Here is a 20054-nt window from a genome sequence, read left to right as displayed (position 1 = left end):
AAATCTCATAAAATTTTGCACATTTCAAAAATGCTAGTGCGTGATATTACATTACAACTCCTTTGACTATACAGCTCTTGTAAAAGAAAAAATTGGGGGTGTATGTTCGGGTCTACAATACAAAATAAGTAATATTATTACTTAAATAAGAATATTTTTTAAACTTTTTTTTTTTTGTTACAAGCGTCTAGAGATGCGTGCAAAGAAATTTGGGACACAATTACCATCTGATATGAGAAAGAATTACGGGCACAAAGATTTGGGCTGAACAATTCTAAGTCAATAGCAAAGAGTGAGGTAAGAATTGATTTAAGTTAAATATGACCTTTTAACAAATATATAGAATAATCTCTTGTGTTTATATTTATGATTTGAAATTAATTTAAAAAAAAAATAAGAATGATAATATTATTAAAGAACTTTTTAGGCATATGTGCATTATATTTAACTTTGTAAACAGAAGTATGTATTTACCCTTAAAAATCCGATTTGCAATTTTTATATTTTGATGTTTCAAATTATTTTACCACTATCTCAAATACTTGTGTGCGTATGGGAGGCAAATTCTTTTCGTTTCCAATAACAATTGTTATTCACAGAGCAGCATCTTCCAAACATATATTTTTTTTAAATAATCAATTGATATCAAGGTAATATCATTTTCGGCATAATTTTCACACTCTTTGTGTCTTAAGGGGTTAGGGGTACTTGGAGGTACGAAAAAATGAGAATTTTCAGTATTGTTTTTTGTTATTAAACGATGTTTTTTATAAAATATTAATACGGCATCATTATACAATGTTTTGACTTGAAGTATCAAAAATTCAGAAAAAAAATTAATATTCCCAAAGTTATAGCTGTTTTTGTTGACCCTGTTTCAAAAAACGGTCCTGGCGGTGACCATCATAACTCCTTAGAGATTCATCTAAAATCAATCAAATAAAAAAAAAAAGTTTTATAAATAGATAATCCTGGGCCTGATCGAAGGTTTTCTTTTTCTTTTTCAAAAATTAACAAAATGGCAGCATCAGAAATAAAATTTCTAGATTTTTGGATAAAAAATCAACAGTTAATTGGTCTTAAAAAATTTAAATTTTTGAAAAAATAAAAATCCTTCGATCAGGCCCGAGTTTATTATGTATTCTAAAAGCTGTATAAATTTCATTAAAATTTACTAAGCGGTTTTTGAGTTACAGTGGTCACCGGTTCAAAAAACATAGTTTTGAGAAAAACGCGTTTAAAGTTTCACATTGGATTTACGTACAGAAATTCGAATTATTGAATTACTTAAACCGAGTCATCTATTTCTGGGCCTTATAATAGTTCATCAGTCATTATGTAATTTTCCAAAATTTCCATTTGCTGTTGCCTAGAAGCATTCTGGCCTCCCGAGGTATTCTCGTTGGCGCGCTGATCTGCCACTTTCACACGTGCAGCATCCAATTTTTTAGCATGCCAATGGGAATTATACCCACAATTAGGTCCTAGGGTATCCATAATCAATAATAATGATTATGTATATGCATTCAGCCATTTGTACGATAGTAGAACTAGTATTCACGGTTTTTAGGCATATTGTTTACACTAGTTGGTTAAAGCTTTTAATTTTCCTGATTATGGAAAATATTATTCAATCTTGAACTACACATCTTGAAAGTAAATTATTATTGCTGAGATCGTTGTAAATCGGTTTATAAGCTTTTAAAACATCAGAAGGTGAGGGAGAATAATCTTGAGTATAAGTATCGAGCTCTCCACTTGCGTCAACGCGCTGGTAAGAGTCCAATAACTCAAAAAGTAATCATCGGATCGATAAAAATAAAAAGCGATTTTCAAAAATTCCAAGTACCCTAGCCCCTTAAGCAACTTTGACATTATTTGCAATAGTAACAAATTAATATTTAAGATATTTGTGTCAATATCTGTATGCATAAGGAATATTTTAAACAGTCATCAAGTATATATTTTGGAAAACTTGAGAATGCTCTCTTTCGATTTTCATTAAGTTTCATTTGCAATAAATCAACAAGGACTCTGTGTAGTATTGTCAAATTTAGTTGAATAATTCGCCAAAAAAAAAAACGCAGAAACTTACGGTCATATAATTCATTCACTATTTTTTTAAAGTATGCTAAATTTTTTACAAAATTTTGACTCAATGCTCCCAATAATTAACTTACGATAGGGTAAGTTTCAAAGGCTTTTAAACATTCTGGCATATCTTAGAAGAAATAGTATGTGTGGCGTGTGTGTGTATATGTGTATGTTTCCATGCAATTTTTCGTTCACGATTTCGGGCGAACGCATCAACCGATTTAAATGATTCAAAAAACATTCGAATCGTATTAATGGGGAGAAGTGCTAAATTTATAATATTATTTTTTCTATCTTTTATAGGATGCAACCCTTGAAGTTTTAAAAAAGCGAGCGGAGAGGTTTGGAAGCTCTGTTTCGAAGAAACTTTCGGAGGCCGAGGCTAAAGAAAAGCTTGAGAAAAGGAAAGAACGATTCGGTTCAATTCAGAATACTAATGTAACAACATCATCAACTGATGTTAAAATAAAGCCTACAATGACAAATGCTGAAAAAGCCCAGCTACGGTTGAAGAGATTTAATATGGGAGTCAAGTAAAAACAATACCTTTTTTTTTAATTGTTTAACATCAGAAAATATATGTATTATTAGTTTTTTTTAAATATCGAACGTTTTTTAAAGTCCCAACTAATGCATGTGTTATAAATTGAGTGTTTTTTGCACCATATTGAATTACTATTTTTATAACTTTGTTATGGATATTTTTAATGATAAATGAATGAAAGATTGTATTAATGTAATTTATATATTATATAAATATGCTCGGTATTTGTGATGATTGATGATAACGCACTGAATAAATTTTCACTTGAAGTTTTTTTAAATAAACATTTATAATTTATTACATACCAATATGAAGTAAAAAAAATGTAAATATTGAGTTGAAACATTGACTGACATTCTGAAAGTTAGGTAATTCACATTTTTCCCTTTTATTCTATCTCACTTTTTGTCATAACCATAATCATATTCAGTCAGGTCTGGATTGCATTATTTATAACAACCAAGATTAAAAAACTCGCATTTGATTATAAGTTTGTTATTAATTTCAGTCCAGTTTTTATTTATCATCATTAATGATTGAAATCCTATAAATAATCATAAATTAATCGACCAAAGTTATATCACAATATATACTTTATATATATTTCATCTCATATTCTTCGGATCTAAAGATTTGAACTATTTTAAATGGCAAATAAAATAATAATCAAATATCAATTATTTAAAACTTTTTAGTTCAAGAATAAATTTAACTAAAAGTTATATATTAAAATTTCAGTCTGTTAGGTCTATTAAAAATTAATACATTTTAATTCCATAAATGTGAACTTCTTCATATTATTGTGGTTATTAATAGCAATTTAATAAAATCAAGCCAATTAATTATTTACATCACTTTGTACATTTGGCATAACTTGCATTGTTTCTAGAATTGTTATTGATTCTCTGTTAAAAATATTTTGATGATAAAATTTTCTGAAAGTTCCTTTCAACGCCTGATGAACTTCCTGGTTGAGAAAGCAGAACAAGCATGAAACGCATATTCCCTAAAACATAAAAAATAAATTATTAACTTATATTTTGATATGAAGAAAACAATATAATAAAAATTGAATAGAGCAGTAGTATAATAATATGAATAAGCAAAATATTGTTTTGTAATTTTTTCTGCATATCAAGTAGCATAAAATAAATTAGGCCAAGTTTGTTCTAGGTTTTTCAATAAGTTTATTAACTTCTCGTTGGGTAAGTTATAGCAATCGCAAAAAAAAACGAGAATGAAAATTTTTATATCTTCATTACGTTTCAAAGGTTTCTGAAAATTTTGGCATAGCTTAAACACGATAGTTATATCTGTGTGTGTGTGTGTGTGTGCATTCAGCCGATTTGAATAATTCAAAAAACATTCGATTTGTATTAACCGGTAGACGTGCTGATTACTTTTTGATAATTGCAGGTCAGCTGTTTTGAAGGCTTAGGGCAAAAAGTGATACAAATGGTAATTTAGTATCATTATTCAAAAAACAATTTACTTGTATTGACAAAACGAAGAACTGATAACATTTTAGGGAAGGCAAGTCTAGCGGTTATCAACAGTAATCAACTGTTACCAAATGTTTTTTGAATAATTGAAATCGGTTGAACCGTGTTCCCGAAATCATCGACGAAAATTTGTATCCGCGCACATACACACATACACACATACCCACACACATCATACATCTATTTTTTCTAAGATATGCCAAAATGTTCAGAAACCTCTGAAACGTAAAGATATATAAAAAAAATTATTTTCGATTTTTTTGCGATTGCTATAACTTACCATACGGGAAGTTAATTATAATAACTTGGGTAAAAAACATATATCGCCAACACATTGCAATTCACCATATACAATGAAACACATGTTTTTAAGTGAAATTGAATTGAAGAAATGCATATATATGTATTATAACAAACCTGTGAGCTTAATAATACAGACGAAACTATTTGATAAATCACTTCTGCAAACGTTCCAGTATTTGGTCTGAATGGAATGAGTAAATGCTGCAATCCAAATAGTGGAATCTGAAAACATCAAAAACGCATAATCAGGATTTGCAATTTAATAATTTCTTTCTGAATGCGATTTACGATACAATTTAATTAAGAAATTGAAATTACTTTTACATCGATAAAAATAATAACTGCATACAGGGCCGTGCCTGGGTATGTGGCCGCCTGTGTGCGAGCATATAAATGGCCGCCCTTAAACATAGAATAATAGGAAAATATCCAATATGTTCTCACAAAAAATGCGACTAGTAATTTGCATGTTTTCTCGACATTTCAAGTCATTCTGAATCGTTTGAGACCAAATTTTAAAAAAACGTGTATATGAGCCGATTTTTTTACTTTTCGCCAACGTTTTCTCAAAAACGAATTGAAATTGAATTGGATATTCAAAAGTTTAAAAGTCATTTGATGTAACTAATAATGACTAGCGTCTTTCAGTTTTGTGCGACGATCGGCCAAGCTGTTTCTAATCAACAGAACAATATAAAAATTTTCGTACACGTTTTAGCCAAAAATTCTGCATCGATTTTAAAAATTCAGAAACTGTTTGAAAGATATCATTTAGGAATCGTGCTGATTAGTTCTGAGAGATCGATCGGGTCGTTTCTTCGTGTTTAATTTTGAAATATTGCTTCACAATGATATTTATAAAACTTTCTTGGCGATAGTGATCATGGTCTCAAAAATAACTAATATTTCGAGTTTTCGAAATATTTAGTCATTTTAATTTTTAAATACTATCAAATACTTTTTTACGTGAGTCAAAATTTCATTTTAGTCGACGTTTTCTTAAAAATGCACAATTCTATTTGAAAAATCATTGAAATTCGCAAATTCCATAAGTACTCGTGCTGGTTAGTTTTGCCTCACGATCGGCCGAGCCGTTTCTTTAGAATTTTCAAAAAGTCTAAATTTTTCGTCCGCGTTATAGCCTACATTCGTGAATCGATTTTGAAAATTTAAAAACCATTGCAAACGTTCTATTTGAGAATCGTGCTTAAATTTTGTCAATAATCGACCAGTCGTTTCTCAGTTATTGATTAACAAATTGCTTTGGAAATTTGAATCATGTTTTTAATTTACTACAGTTTGCTCCTGTTCAATAGTATGTAATTTTTAAACTATTTATAAACTAGCTGTAAGTGGAATTCTGTCTTGAGGCAATTATGGCATCGTGCCTTAAGGCAAATTGCTGGAACTTCCCGTACCGTAACGAAATGTTCGAGGAATACTGAATGTTTTCAAATAGATTATTATAAATATTGTAACATTGTCTAATATTTATAAGAATTATATAAACTGAATTGCAAAGTTGAAATTATTTGTAAAGTATATTAGAACTATTGTCAGAATTAAAAATAAAATCTGAATTATTTTCGATATACAAAAAACTAAAAAAAAAAAATAGGAAAAAAAAATTGGAACAAACGGTTAAGACAAGCAGAAAGTTCTTTGAATCAATTGAATCTGACGCTTAGTTCTCTCAAAAACTGCCATTTTTTACATATTTAGCTCCGTATCTTCAAAATGGCTGGGCCTGCCTTTGCCAAAAACTAATAAACACTACTCCCAATCATTACTAATTGAATGTTCTTTAGATCATTCAAATCGGATACTCCGTTCTCTCAAAAATTCGATTTCTATTTTCTGCACTCTTTGCTCGTTATCTCCGTACCTGCTGGACCTGCCTCTACCAAAAACTAATCAGCTCTTTTCCTTATCAATAGGAATCGAATGTTTTTTAAACCATTCAAACCGGTTGATCCGTACGCCCGAATACATACACACACACACACACACACACCACATCCATTTTTTCTGAGGTATGCCAAAATGTTCAGAAACCTTCAAAACGTCGAGAAATGTAAAAATTTTCAATTCCGATTTTCGGCCCATTACAATACTTATCCTACGGGAAGTTAAAAATAACTAACATGTTTAGAAAATTTGTACAAAATGGAATAATCTGCGATAGTTTTCACATTGCAATGTACCCATGAATCAATATATTTTTTATAGTTAAGTCGATTATTTACACATGCTGTATAGTTCATGCAACTTGCTTTACAGCAAAGTTGCCACTTATACCAAGTTTATACACTTATAAATTATTTGGAAACAGAGCCGCATTCAATACGACCGCCTTTGGCTGATTTTTACTACGGTACTTTGGTCTTTTAAATTTATAAAGCGGACTTTACGGCAGCGACTGAAGTCAGCGGACTTTGAGTTTGGCCGTCTCTTAATCCAGCAGTCTTAATTTGGCCGCATTTTAATTCAGTGGACTTTTAATGCGACAGCTATTTATTATGACCACTTTTTGTTATGGCCGCTTTTAAATTTGTTGTTTTTTCATTTGGCCGCCCCACGGCCGCCTCAAAAGGCCAGACACGGCCCTGACTGCATAGTGTATAGAAAACATGGCTAGACTATATTTTACATTGCTCCGCCGGTGCGATTTTTGATATAAGTACTTATCGTAATAAATTAAATCCTTAGACGTAATAAAATTGCATAGTATTAAATAAAATAATATAATAAATATTATATAAAATGGTGAGGAAGTTAAAATCACAACTATTATTATGGAATAAGAATAGTTACATTATTATTAATAATGCTATCTCTTTAACTCTATTTCTTTGGTACATCAAATTAAATTAAGTAATCAGTAACAGCAAAAATTAAATAGTATAAAAAAATCTCAGAAAAAAATCGCGTTTATGATCAAAGCTATATCAAGACTTGCCATGGATGAAGATAGAATTCCTAATAGAGTATGATTTTTAATGAATAATGCCCAATTTCAAAATGAATACCCAATATTTTTAGATCAATAAAAAAACTCCATGGAAACATTTTAGTGTTTACAACACTATCTTAAATCTCATAGAAAATTGAGACTAAGATGAAATTTTTGAATTAATGTTGAGTAATTTTTTTCTTTTTTTTGTTAATTATAATAATGTGTATAAATATATGTAGGATTTTCCAATTTAAATATTCCAGGTTTATCGATTCAGGAAAATGTTTATTTTTAAGCTGATATTAACTTTATTGACATCTGTATCAAATTTTATGTCAATTGGTTCAATAGTGTAGTAGTTATGTTCTTCGAGTTTTATTATGTCTGAAATTATTCAACAAAGAAATAATATTAATTTTTTGTGCGTAAAATGAAATATCAGCAGCAGTCAAAACGCTTAAAATGAAAAGAGAAGTCAATATCAAGAACAAGTGTTTTTGATTGGCATAAAGTTGTTTAAAGAAGGTCGAGAGCGCGTTGAAGATGAATCACATCGTCACAAAGACGACCAGAGCATCTACTGATTAACATCAAAATCAAAGAATTTGTGCTGCAAAATCGTCGATCAGCGTCGAGAGAGCTTGCTGATATTGTTGGAATTTTATGGGTCAGTCAACACTATTTTTAAAACATTATTGCACTACGATAATGCGCCATCGGGTACTGGACTCGTTCTTTGTTACGATTTCGCCTAAAATTCAACCAGTATCGTACCGGAACCACCGTATTCTCCTGATTCGTGTGACTTTTGGCTATTTTCTAAATTAGAAAGACCATTGTGTGAACATCGTTTTGACTTGATTCAAGACATAAAGGTCGAATCGAAGAAGAAACTAATTGCCATTCCGAAACACGAGTATGAAAATGTTTTGAAAATTGGAAAATCATTGACATAGTTGCATTGCATCCTAAAGAGATTATTTTCAGGGAAATAAATTACATTTAGAAGAAGAGATGGAGATTTCAAAAGTTTTGAATATACAATATAACATATTTTGGAACGTTCGATTCGAGTTATATTGGGTAATAGTTTTAATCGATATTTGGTGAGTGTTTGTTATAAAATTTTAATATAATATTAACAAAAAAGAAATTTATTTTGCGTACTATAAATATAATATTTTCGATATTTTTGTATAAAAACATAAATAATTACCAAAATTATTGTAGCTCTGGTTGCTTTTCTCAAAACTAGAGGCGGAGTTTGGTTTGAGGATGGATTCAGCTTTTTTAACAGAACTCGCACTACGCACACCAGAAAGACTGTAATAAAAATATATGAATCATGATATAAAATCTTGTAAATTACAATTTGTTCATTTATTATTACTTGCAGAGACTAAAAGTGCAAGGCAGACAGGTAATGTAAGAAACCACATTGTTACGCTATCATCAATCCAGCAGCTATAAGAAAATATATATTAAATATCTCATAATGAATATTTGGGCATATTAAATGTATATTATTCTTAGATTATTATCATTATTAACGGGTCAGTTATAGTAATCGCAAAAAAATCTAAAATGAAAATTTTTATATATCTTTATGTTTCGAAGGTTTCTGAATATTTTGGCATACCTTAGAAAAAATAGATATATGTATGTGTGTATGTGTGTGTGTGCGGATACAAATTTTCGTCGACGATTTTGGGAACACGGTTCAACCGATTTCAATTATTCAAAAAACATTCGATTGCTGTTGATAAGGAGACATGCTGAGTAGTTTTTGGTATAGGTAAGTCTAGCCGTTTCGAAGATACGGAGCAAAAAAGCCACAAACAATAACTCAGTTTTTAAGAGAACGGAGTGTCCGATTTTAATAATTCAAAAAATATCTCACTTGTATGGACAAGATGAACAACTGATTGAATTTTCTTATGTGATAATCGTCGTAATAAAATTGTTTCGTTTTATTAATTGTTACTTTTTGTAAAATCGAATTTTAAAGCAGTACGATTGCTTTGAAAAAAAGTTCAGAACTTCCAAAATATTTCAAAATAAAGAAAACATTTTTTTTTCAAAAAGTCTTTTCTCAAAAAAAAATTTTTTTTTTTAAATTTATGGTTTCTCAAAAATCTAATTTTTTCAAAGTAATTTTTTTTTCAAAAATGTTAATCTTTTTTAAAAACTTTTTTTTTGGTACGGGAAGTTCCAGCAATTTGCCTTAAGTTATTATAGTTACTAGTTGTTTAATTTACTCAACTATTTGACGAGCATATAGGAATTTATATTCGCAAAGCTATATGCGAATAGTCATTAAATAAATAGTTGGAAAACTTCCTGAAATATTTTTTGTTTTAAAATATTTTCAAAATCATATGTCAATAAATCTCCATAAAATTCAACAAGTCAGCGGTTCAAAAACTGTGAGGAGCTCAGGGGGACGCCAGGCTGTTGTAGGGCAAGGGTAGCGCGTACCTTTGTTGCCAGAATACTATTATCAAAAATAACCCAACATTTTTGGAACGATATTTACGATTAATAAGACATAATATTGCATATTCGATTGTAGTCTGATAATATAAGTTGAGTATTTATAAAATTAAATTGTTGAAAAAATTAAGGGGGGCGCAACAATTCTTTTGATTAGAGTAGGGGAGCGCAGTGCAAAAAAGGTTGGAAACCGCTGCAATAAGTGTTCTTATATGTATCGTAATTAATATAGTCGCCATCTTGGGTTTGCAATATGTCAACAGAACAATTTCTTTCTAATCCAGGCTACCTGTCTCTTTCCTTCCAAAAAACTTTTGACCCATGCATTGATATGAGGTCAGTCTATTTCAGTCTCATTCAGTCGTCATTTCGTTTTAGGTCGAAGTCAATCTTCTTTCAGTCTTTTCTTTTCTTTCCATCCAAGTTTCCGTCGCGGTTCGGTTTCGGTGATCAACTTCGGTATTTCAATTCGGTTCGGTATCCATACTGTCGTCCGGAATTTTTAGTAGTTTATTTGCCTATTAACTAAGTGATTCTAATAATGATAGTTTCTTCAAATTGTTTTCTCTTATTAAATTGATATTATGTTTTATTATTTCAAAACATATAGTTTTATTATTTCAAAGAAGTGAATGTTTTATTTTTAAAATACAGTCCTTTGTTAAAAATTTACCAGTTATTCCTGGGGTCCGATTATTTCTAATCAAGGCCATATCATATCAATGCTTCTCTCAGCGGAATTCTCAATTAACATTGAGAGTTTTCTCCAAGTTACCGATTCTTCAGAGGCGTAGTGCCAATTTCAGCAAGTATATAGATGCATTCTTCGGACAAAAAGGTAAAGTCATTATATTTCTATTTTTTCCTTGATAACCATAGCCTTTCATAAATATGCCTCTCAAGAGTGTTGTTATTATCAGTGCTGAAATCGCACGGGTAATTTGGAAATAGGAATGTATTGTCCATAATTCAAAATTCGTGAGTAGAAATGTGAAAGATAGTTCACGTAAACAACAATTCTGTACGAACCTAATTATTATAGGCAACATTTGAGATCAATTCATAAAAATGACTGGCGACATTTACATGTTAAACACATTAGAAAATTCATTGGGAAAATTATATGATCAAGTTTTCTTTTTTATTAGAGTGATATTATTCTTTAGTTAATCATTTCAAAGAAGGGCTCGCCCGTAGGTAAGCGGTTAAGAGCGGCGGGACTTGATTCAAAGGTCCCGGTTTCGATACCCACTTCGAGCAGCATGTTGTTAGTCTGCAGTGACAACGATTTTCACTAGGAAATATAGATAGCAATATGTCTCCAAGTGAATATGGTCCTCACTCAACATTGCAGCACCAATATAAATATTTTTCCGATAAGGGGTCCATTAATCACGTGAGGTTTTTAGGGAGAGGGGGGGGTTTGAGAAAAAATCACAAAATATCACATGGGGAAGGAGGGGTATAGTAAGGTATCACGTGTTTTTATTTCTTAATTGTTTTTGTTTTTAGAAATAAAACATTTTCAAAAAAAAAAAAAATACTTTATTCAAAATTTTTACAGTTTTTTCACATAACTAAAAATACACGTGATGTTTTGGGGGGTGGAGGTGAGTTAATTTTGAATATTACCATAGAGGGAGGGGGGGTCCAAAAATCCTTAAAACTCGCTCACGTGATTAATGAACGCCCCTTGATTGGGTTGGCATCTGCGAAACAGACTGAAGTTAAGTCAAAATTAGCACAACATGCTATAGAACTATAAGATTCTGATTGTTGTTCCAAAAAAAAACAAACAAAAAGAAAAAAAAAAATAGGCAAAGAAAATAATATTTCAAAGAAGAAGACGTTTTATTTTTCAAAACACAACCAGTCATTGTTCACGATTAACCAACAGAGACATTTTAAATTAAAATAAAATACTTTTTGGCAAAAAATGTTTTTTTAGTTTGAAATATTTTTAAAATTTTGAACCTTTTTTCAAAGGTTTTTTCGAAGCGCGAAAGCGCTGCGTCGCCGTCTAACGGATAAAGGATGTTACGAAACCCATTGAAATGTAAACAAAATTGGTACACATTATTAAAATTTCCATAAAATATGTGACAATTTGATGTGCATATGACTAATGATCATTTTTTACCTCTCAATGGCATTTATTTTACTAGATCTCCGAAACCGCTAGACCCGCTTTTCCAAAAATTAAAATCGGACCCGTTCTCCTAAAAACAGAGTTACCGTTTTCGGCACTTTTTGCACCGTATGTTCGAAACGGCTAGACCTGTCTATGCCAAAAACTAATCAAATGTTTTTTGAATAATTGAAATCAGTTGAACCGCGTTTCTGAAATCGTCGACGAAAATTTGTATCCGCACACACATACATCCATTTTTTCTAAGGTATGCCAAAAGGTTCAAAAACCTCTGAAACGTAAAGATATATAAAAAATTTCATTTTCGATTTTTTTTGCAATTACCATAACTTGCCCTACGCGAAGTTAATATTATGGCCCTACTACAAGTCTATTAATTTTACAAAAAATTGATCAAGGTTTGAAAAAATGAGCAGCACTTTATTGTCGTGAGTCAATATTGTCATAACTTGCGTTGTTTAGTTTTCCGAGACAATCGGCCGAGCCGCTTCTTTAGAATTAGCAAAAAAGTGCAAAAATTTTCGTTCCCGTTATTGTAAAGAATTCTGGACCGATTTTGAAAATTCAATAACTATTTTTATATGTTATGTCATTTTTTGCAATTGATAGTTAAACAATTTTTGAATAAAACTTTCAGTCGGGAGAAACGATTGTGCTTGGATATTTCAGGATTTAATTTACTTACTTTTCATTATCGGGTCTTTGAAAATATCTGACACTTCCATATAATATGATGAGAATAACTGGTAAAACCCAACCAATGAATAGAAAACATCTAATTGTTACTTTTTCTTTAAGGAATACCTGCGGACAAAAAATATTTTAAGATGCATCCATAAAATATGAAATAATTTGCTCATAAACTTTATTATATTTTGTTAGGATACGTTATTGAAATAAAATGAATTTGATATTGATATTTGGGTTAGCTTTACAATATTCATTACATAACTCAGTTCATTACATTGATAAACTTTAGAAAGAATGGATTTTAATGGACAAAAGGTTTTAGTTTTTATGTTTGATACGAATACGATTTAAAGACTAAAAGTTAAGTTTCTAAATTTCATTTAGAAATTTTTGTTAATAATCATGCTTACTTAATCACGCAACTTAGAATTACAACATTACAAATCTCTTTTCAGACACTTGATAAGATTGGAATGCATCGTAAAAATCGTACAAAGTGATAACATGTTATTAAGAAAAATCTAGTTCATAATTTTGGTTGATTTTTATGGTTTTAAAAATTTATCTTACCACAACTAAAACTAAGTAAAGATGAGCTCCTTCACAAAACATCCATAAATGGGCAGATACCGTCGTTAAATTAATTCCTAAGTGTAACCAGATGCACCATGCCGGATTCCCTCGGATGACTAATGGATCAGGAACCACCAACAAGTACCACAATATCCATAGTAAATTTGATAATAATATCGAAAGAAATAGATGTACGTGAATCCATATGCGAGTACAATGAAGTAACCTTTAAAATACATAAATTTTTATCAGGACATGACACTTTTGTATTCGTATTGTGATTAGGGATTTATATTATATATATATGTATATGTATATATATATATATATATATATATATATATATCTTCTATATATATATAAAAATAAGTCTAGTTTTCCTTCCTGACGATTTAACTCCAGAACGCACGAACCGATTTCGACAATTTTGCATTCTTTGGAAAGGTCTCGAGCTCCGCAAGGTTTATAGCTAAGATTAGTGGTGCATGGCATCGTGCCCTAATGCAAATTGCTGGAACTTCACGCACCGTAATTAAAAATTCGAGTAATGACATTAGTGATAATTATCAGAATTATGCTTGCTTAAGTCAACGAGAAATTCTTGCCGCCAAGAAATATGATGTACACGCACTGAATTTCACACTTCAATCAAAAATTGCTGGCGATTTTGTGACATACCTATGATTCCGACTTCCGTTTGACTTCAAACGATTGCAATTTCCAGTTCGCTTTGCATTCGCAATAACAAGTCGCAAGGCCAATCGCTTAGTGTTTGCGGGATAAATTTCAAATAGATTATTTAGAAGATCATTGTTTTTCACTGGGGCAGTTATACGTCGCCTGTTGGAAAACCATCCGATTTGTTGGTGTTAACGTCAGACCAAAAAACAAAAAAATGTGGTTTACCAAAGAGCACTTCAATGAAACGGATAATTTGCGGATTCACTTTCATTTACTTAGAGAAGTTCAACTAAAAAACACTTCATTTTTGTAATCAAAATAAAATCATTACTGTTGTATAATAAAATCAAATTTTTCCTTTTCAAATATAAAACAAACAAAAAATTTCTTTCATCTTCATCTTTCTCATGAAACCATCTGGTGGCGAAACGGAGTTCGTCGGGTTTGTTAGTATATATATATATATATATATATATATATATATATTTAACATTTAGTAGTCGATTAATTTAGTAATTTTTATCCCGCGTCTAGTCAATAATGTTTTTGACATAATTGTACAGATTTGAGTTTATGAAAAAAATTAATTTTACTTTTTAATTCTAATTTTACTCCTTTCACAGTCATTTTAATCATTTCAGTAGCCCAATATTTTTTATATAGCTCAAACAAAATTAAAAAATGAATTAAGTATTTTGATCTTTAATTCAAAAATTATTGAATTACCAAAATGCGCAGTAATAATAGATCAAAATCATGAATATCATAATGTGCTAATTCAATTTAAACGATATCAGTTTCATATTAAGCTGGCACTTATTAATATGTCCCAGAAACATTCATATGTGGCATGCGTTGCAGTGAGTAAATCATCAAATTAATTTTTAATGTTAGCTGATTTTTTGTCAAACCTCCGCGTGCCACCTAAAAGCATCACGTGATTAATAGACGCCCCTTACAAGTTACATAGGTTCAAGTGACGCTATATTTAAGTTTTTCAAAACTATGAATTCAGACGGCAAACCACGTCTCATTTTTTTCATGTGTTGATTTATCATTGCTTTTTGATGGGTAAAAATACCATCACAGCGAATGTATTGCTTGATATGTGTTATATGAACTCTGCCAAATCGAGGCAAACGGTGAAGAAGTGGTTTGCTATTTAAATTGATGTCATACAGACACTGACGATGATGAATGCTCTAGAAGACCAATTGTGGTGGTTACACCAGAAAATATAAAAAAATCTCAGGATCGTTTTGGTAAACCGAAAAGTATAATTGTCTAAGATAGCTGACACCCTAAAGATATCAATAGAACGTGTTGCAAAATGATAGCTGCACTCCGGAGTCGAATAGACAGTCAGCCGAGTGGACTAGACGATAAGAAGAAAAAATGCAACTTCATCAACTATCTTGAGAAAGTTTAGACCACCAACAGTGACTACTGTATAATGATATTGAAGCCTTTCAAGATCAAAATCGGAAAAACAGCCGCATTTGAAAAAGAAAACTCCTGCTTTTTCAGGACAATGCACCAAGTCACAAATCCGCGAAAACAGTGGCAAAAAAATCATGAATTGGGCTTCGAATTGCTTTCCCACCTACTATATTTTCTAGATGTGTTTTCCAGCGACCATTACCTGTTCTCAGATCTCAAAAAGATACTGACTGTGAAGAAATTTTTGCCGAATGAAAAGATGATGGCCGATTGTTGTGACAAAGTACAAATCGTACTACATAAATGGTTTCGAAAAATTCGAAATTTGCTTTAAACTATATTGAATAAAAGAAGAATTTTGCCTTAAATTGACTTATTGAGTGAAATAATATATGTATAATATAACATATAAGTACTAGATTACTAGAATATACTCACCTATGTGATAAAAATATGCTAAGTGATATCGCTAATGTAACCAGCGATATGCAATATCCAGTGAAGTAGATATTATTGACTATATTGCGGAACTGTAATGAAATATTATAGTTTATTTCAATAATCACTAATTTTAATAATATAAAAATGTAATATATCATATTTTTATATTAAAATAAATAGAAAACATCAAATAATGAAATTTAGAATATAATCAACTAGTGCAAATAATCAAAAATAAAAATACTATAATAATTATTGAACTACAAATTATAAATTGTAAACTGTATTAATTTATTGAAATAACTATGATGAACTATAGAATGAAACGTGAAAGTAAGTTTAAATATTTTAGTATATTTGACGAATAAAAAAAATCATTGATAAAAACGTTGATTGATATTTTTAGGCACTAATATACTAGCATTTACAAGTAAGCATGACAATAGAATATATTTGATACAATAATATCACATGTTAATATATCATAATAAAATAGTAGACTGCATAATAGTGGGGGGAAGTCCCGTAACGTCGGACGGCACCTAACCTAAACTTTATTTAACACGTATTATTTAAGCGAGTATATATATATATATATTTTTTTTTTTAACATACAAGTGAAAGGGGCGCGGGGGGCACGCAGGTACAGGATCACGCGCCAATACTCTCGTGTGACCCACATGACCACGGCGGGTGCAACCCTTTTTTGTTTTAGGCGCAAAATCACGGCGTCATCTAAATATCAATGGAAGTTATTCTAATGTATTTTATATTAGAAATGCAATTATATTTGAAAATGCAAAGATTAAATTAGTACTTGATTGTTACCCGTAAAATGGTAGAATATTATTAGATATTTTAAACAATTTTAGTAGGTACCACCAAATGAACGAGAATGCCTGTCCCGTCCCTTAGCATTGGACACTAAGTCGTCAGTAAACATATTGATATTGCTTGCGAGAATTGACGCAATTTTAATTATTTAATTTTGTTCTGTATGAGTGCTAACGGTCACTACATACCCACATTTTTCGTATTTCCTAGTCAAAGAATGAAAATCCCATGATGAATGCATCGGTGTGGCCCAGCCAAAAGGGTGGATAATTAGTGATTTTTTTGCAATATTTAAGAATATTTGTCAAACACACATGTGTAGATATTCCAGAGTGTGGAGATGGCTACATATGTGTTCAATATTGGTTATTTTGAAATGTCCGGTACTAGGTACCACTTAGTAAAATTATATTTTTGGTTACCAAAGCTTTATTGAAAGTATTAATTATTTTTAAGCAAAGATTGCTTTTTTGTATTTTTAGGTTGGTTTCTAACTTTGTTATCTAACTAAATATTTATTGTAAAATATTTTTTAATTTTTTTATAAATAACCTCAGGTGTCCGGCACTTGGGGACTTCCCCCTAAGTATATACGAGGACCACTAAATCATAAATAAATTTGGTTAATAAAATTTTGGATTGAATTAAAAAAGTTTGCTATTAGAATGAAGAAGATTATTATATCTAAATTAAATTACTTGCGATGAGTTTTATTTGAAACTCAATCAATAGTTTAATAAATTAAGTTTAAGTGATTTACTATCTTAACCTTACCTTTAAGTCTTCCATATCGACGCAATTTGAATAATTTGACCATTCCAATCCCGTATCCGGATGGGTAAACCATGTTCCATTTTCTAAGCAACTACAATAATATTTAGTTAGTAATAAAGAAAATCTTGTAGATAAAAATAAATAATTTTTAGATCATTATGCCATTTTACATATGATATATTTTAGATGATATAATATTTGTGCAGAGATAAATCATAAAACTTTTTATGATGGAGTCTTTAATAATCAGTAAAATAGTGCATTAGAAGGATATTCCAATTATTTATTAATACGGTATGGTTAGAGTGATATTTTCGTGTTCTAAGTAATAGTATTAAAACATTTCATACTAGATTCTATCATTCAAATTTCGCCGTAATTCAATAGTATTTTGAAAAAACCACGTGTAGACTGTGTTTTCAAAACGATCAAGTGAATTTAAAATAATGATGGATAAGTGTAAAAGAATAGGAAAAATTTTTTTAATTACAAGCTGTCACACTTAGGACATTCAGTAATTGTTTTGACATTATTACATGGATTTTTGAATGGATGTTAAAAATATGAACAGAAATTCAAAAATATTTGCTCTACTGCGTCGAAAAGCGGTGAAATGACGAAGTAACTTTTTTCATATTTTATTGATAATGTTCTTAAGCCATATTCTTGGGGTGGTCAAACTGATCCAGCACTTTTCAACAATAATTTTACAAACGAAGTAGGGCAACGAACCAGTACAGTAGAAATAATACCACCCCATTGCACACCATACTGCCAGTCTTGTGACGTTTATTTCTTTAGGCAGGTAAATTTATTCATGAAGAAAATTCAAAATTGTTACCAAATTAGGCAATTAGAAAGAGAATTAAATAGAAGGAAAGATGCCTTGAGGATACATTCTCTAATTCATCATCATTTATTTGCAAATATTTTTCAGTATATGATCCAATATGATTGGTTTGCAAGCAAACTGGCAAATACAAGAGAATTTTTTTTAATGTGAATCAAGTATGTTTCCCGGAAACCGTCGCTAGAGCAAAATGTTTTTGTAATACTACTGCATTTGTGAAATGTGCTCATTGTAATTTATTTTTATGTTTTTCTTGTTTTTATGATAAGTACCATTCCGCCAAATTGTAAACCTTAAAGTAGTTAATATATGCAAATAAATTATTTTTTTCTTTTTTGTTATTGCTGTTTTTTATATGAAATTATTATGTTTCAAGTATTAAATCAATTTTATACTGACGTTACAGGGTATTTTACTATAGAATATTTAGCAAAAAATATAAAATTAATTAAAAATTCAAAAAAACTTTAATATTATTTACTCATGCAATTATAAATTTGAATTAAAAATAATAAAAAAATTAATATGTGCGGGATTTGAACCTCCGACCATACGCATACGCAAAAAACCAGAGCTCATTAATTTTATCACTAGGCTATGACTCGAATATTATGTACAATAGGAGTAGGCAATTCGAGCTAAGTAATGTAAAGAATATATATCTGTAATTCACTAATTAGTAGCAGTTACATTTATAAATGAAGCTATAGAACATACAATAACAATAAAATAAACTTACTCTTTATGAGCCCTTCTCTGTGGATCAAAACCTAAAACGGTATCTGGACAATTTTGAAAACTTCGCGTTCCTGGTCCGCTTCTTAACCAGCATAAATATCCGTCGAAAGTGGTAGGGCAGAACGTTTCTGAAAATGAAATGAAACTCAGTAACTTTTCATTCAATATACCTAATTTTTTTGTATTTCATTTTGATTTTAGATTTTTTTTACTTTTTTATATAACTTTTCAATTGTAACTGAACAATTCTCAAATAAATAATCTCACATAAAAAAATCATAAGGATATAATATGAAGAAGAACTATATAATGATTATATAAACGACGAAACTATAAAAAGTGCATAAAAAGGAAAATCTATTCAATAACTAAATATAATTGTAATGCCTAAAATATATTTTAAAATATATTTCATTATGTCAATTAATTTTAATTGAATCAAATTATTTCAAATAGAAAAAATTGTTTCAATTAAAGCTAACAATTAAGTAGGAGCACCAGATATAATTAGTGATTTGATAATTTAATTGAACTTATGAGTAACGTACATTGCAAGATAATCGAATTTAATAATGAAAATAGTATAAAAGAATACTTATTTAAAATCCAATACTTGTTTGAGAAGCATTCATGCTCGATCCATCTCCAAACATTTTAGTACTTTGCGTTTCAAATCTTGAATTAACTGTGAATTTACCAGATGGCTTCCATTAACATATTCTGAAAAAATATTAACACAGATTATTTACTGTAAATATTTTTAATAAAGTTGTATGATTTGCTTACATTAAATTGATTTTTTTTACTAATATGACTCAATTAAACACAAGCCTTTTTAAATAAGAAGATATATTTTAAGATTTTTGAGAATATTGAAATGAATGAACATTTTATTTGCATTGAAAGAACTGATTATGTTTTTAGGAAGACAGGTCTAGCGGACTCGCAGATGCAATAAAAAAAATTTAAAAGCTGCCATTTGGCGGTCAAAA

At 30.0% G+C, this 20054-nt stretch overlaps 2 protein-coding genes across 2 annotated transcripts in view; one reads left to right on the top strand and one right to left on the bottom strand.

Moving 5' to 3' along the window:
- Window positions 1–2631, top strand: part of LOC113367162 (calcitonin gene-related peptide type 1 receptor-like) — a 20372-nt gene extending 17741 nt beyond the window's left edge. The window contains exon 5 of the mRNA XM_026608792.1: window positions 2398–2631. Coding sequence (XP_026464577.1) covers window positions 2398–2631 — 234 coding nt within the window. The remainder of the gene's footprint in view (window positions 1–2397) is intronic.
- An 845-nt stretch (window positions 2632–3476) lies between these two features.
- LOC113367161 (calcitonin gene-related peptide type 1 receptor-like) lies at window positions 3477–19715 on the bottom strand. The gene is made up of 10 exons (XM_026608791.1): window positions 19676–19715; window positions 19064–19190; window positions 17475–17565; window positions 15864–15955; window positions 13302–13530; window positions 12727–12845; window positions 8790–8863; window positions 8616–8722; window positions 4558–4665; window positions 3477–3644 (listed from the first exon to the last, which is right to left on the bottom strand). The coding sequence occupies exons 1-10, from the start codon at window positions 19713–19715 to the stop codon at window positions 3477–3479; spliced, it is 1155 nt and encodes a 384-aa protein (XP_026464576.1).
- Window positions 19716–20054: the final 339 nt, after the last annotated feature.

The sequence above is a fragment of the Ctenocephalides felis genome, unplaced genomic scaffold (assembly GCF_003426905.1).
Source record: "Ctenocephalides felis isolate EL2017-DRISC unplaced genomic scaffold, ASM342690v1 CF-g0.4_SCAFFOLD_01170, whole genome shotgun sequence".
NCBI lineage: Eukaryota > Metazoa > Arthropoda > Insecta > Siphonaptera > Pulicidae > Ctenocephalides > Ctenocephalides felis.
Note: the sequence above shows the minus strand (reverse complement) of the source record. Positions and strands in the feature narration are given on the sequence as shown.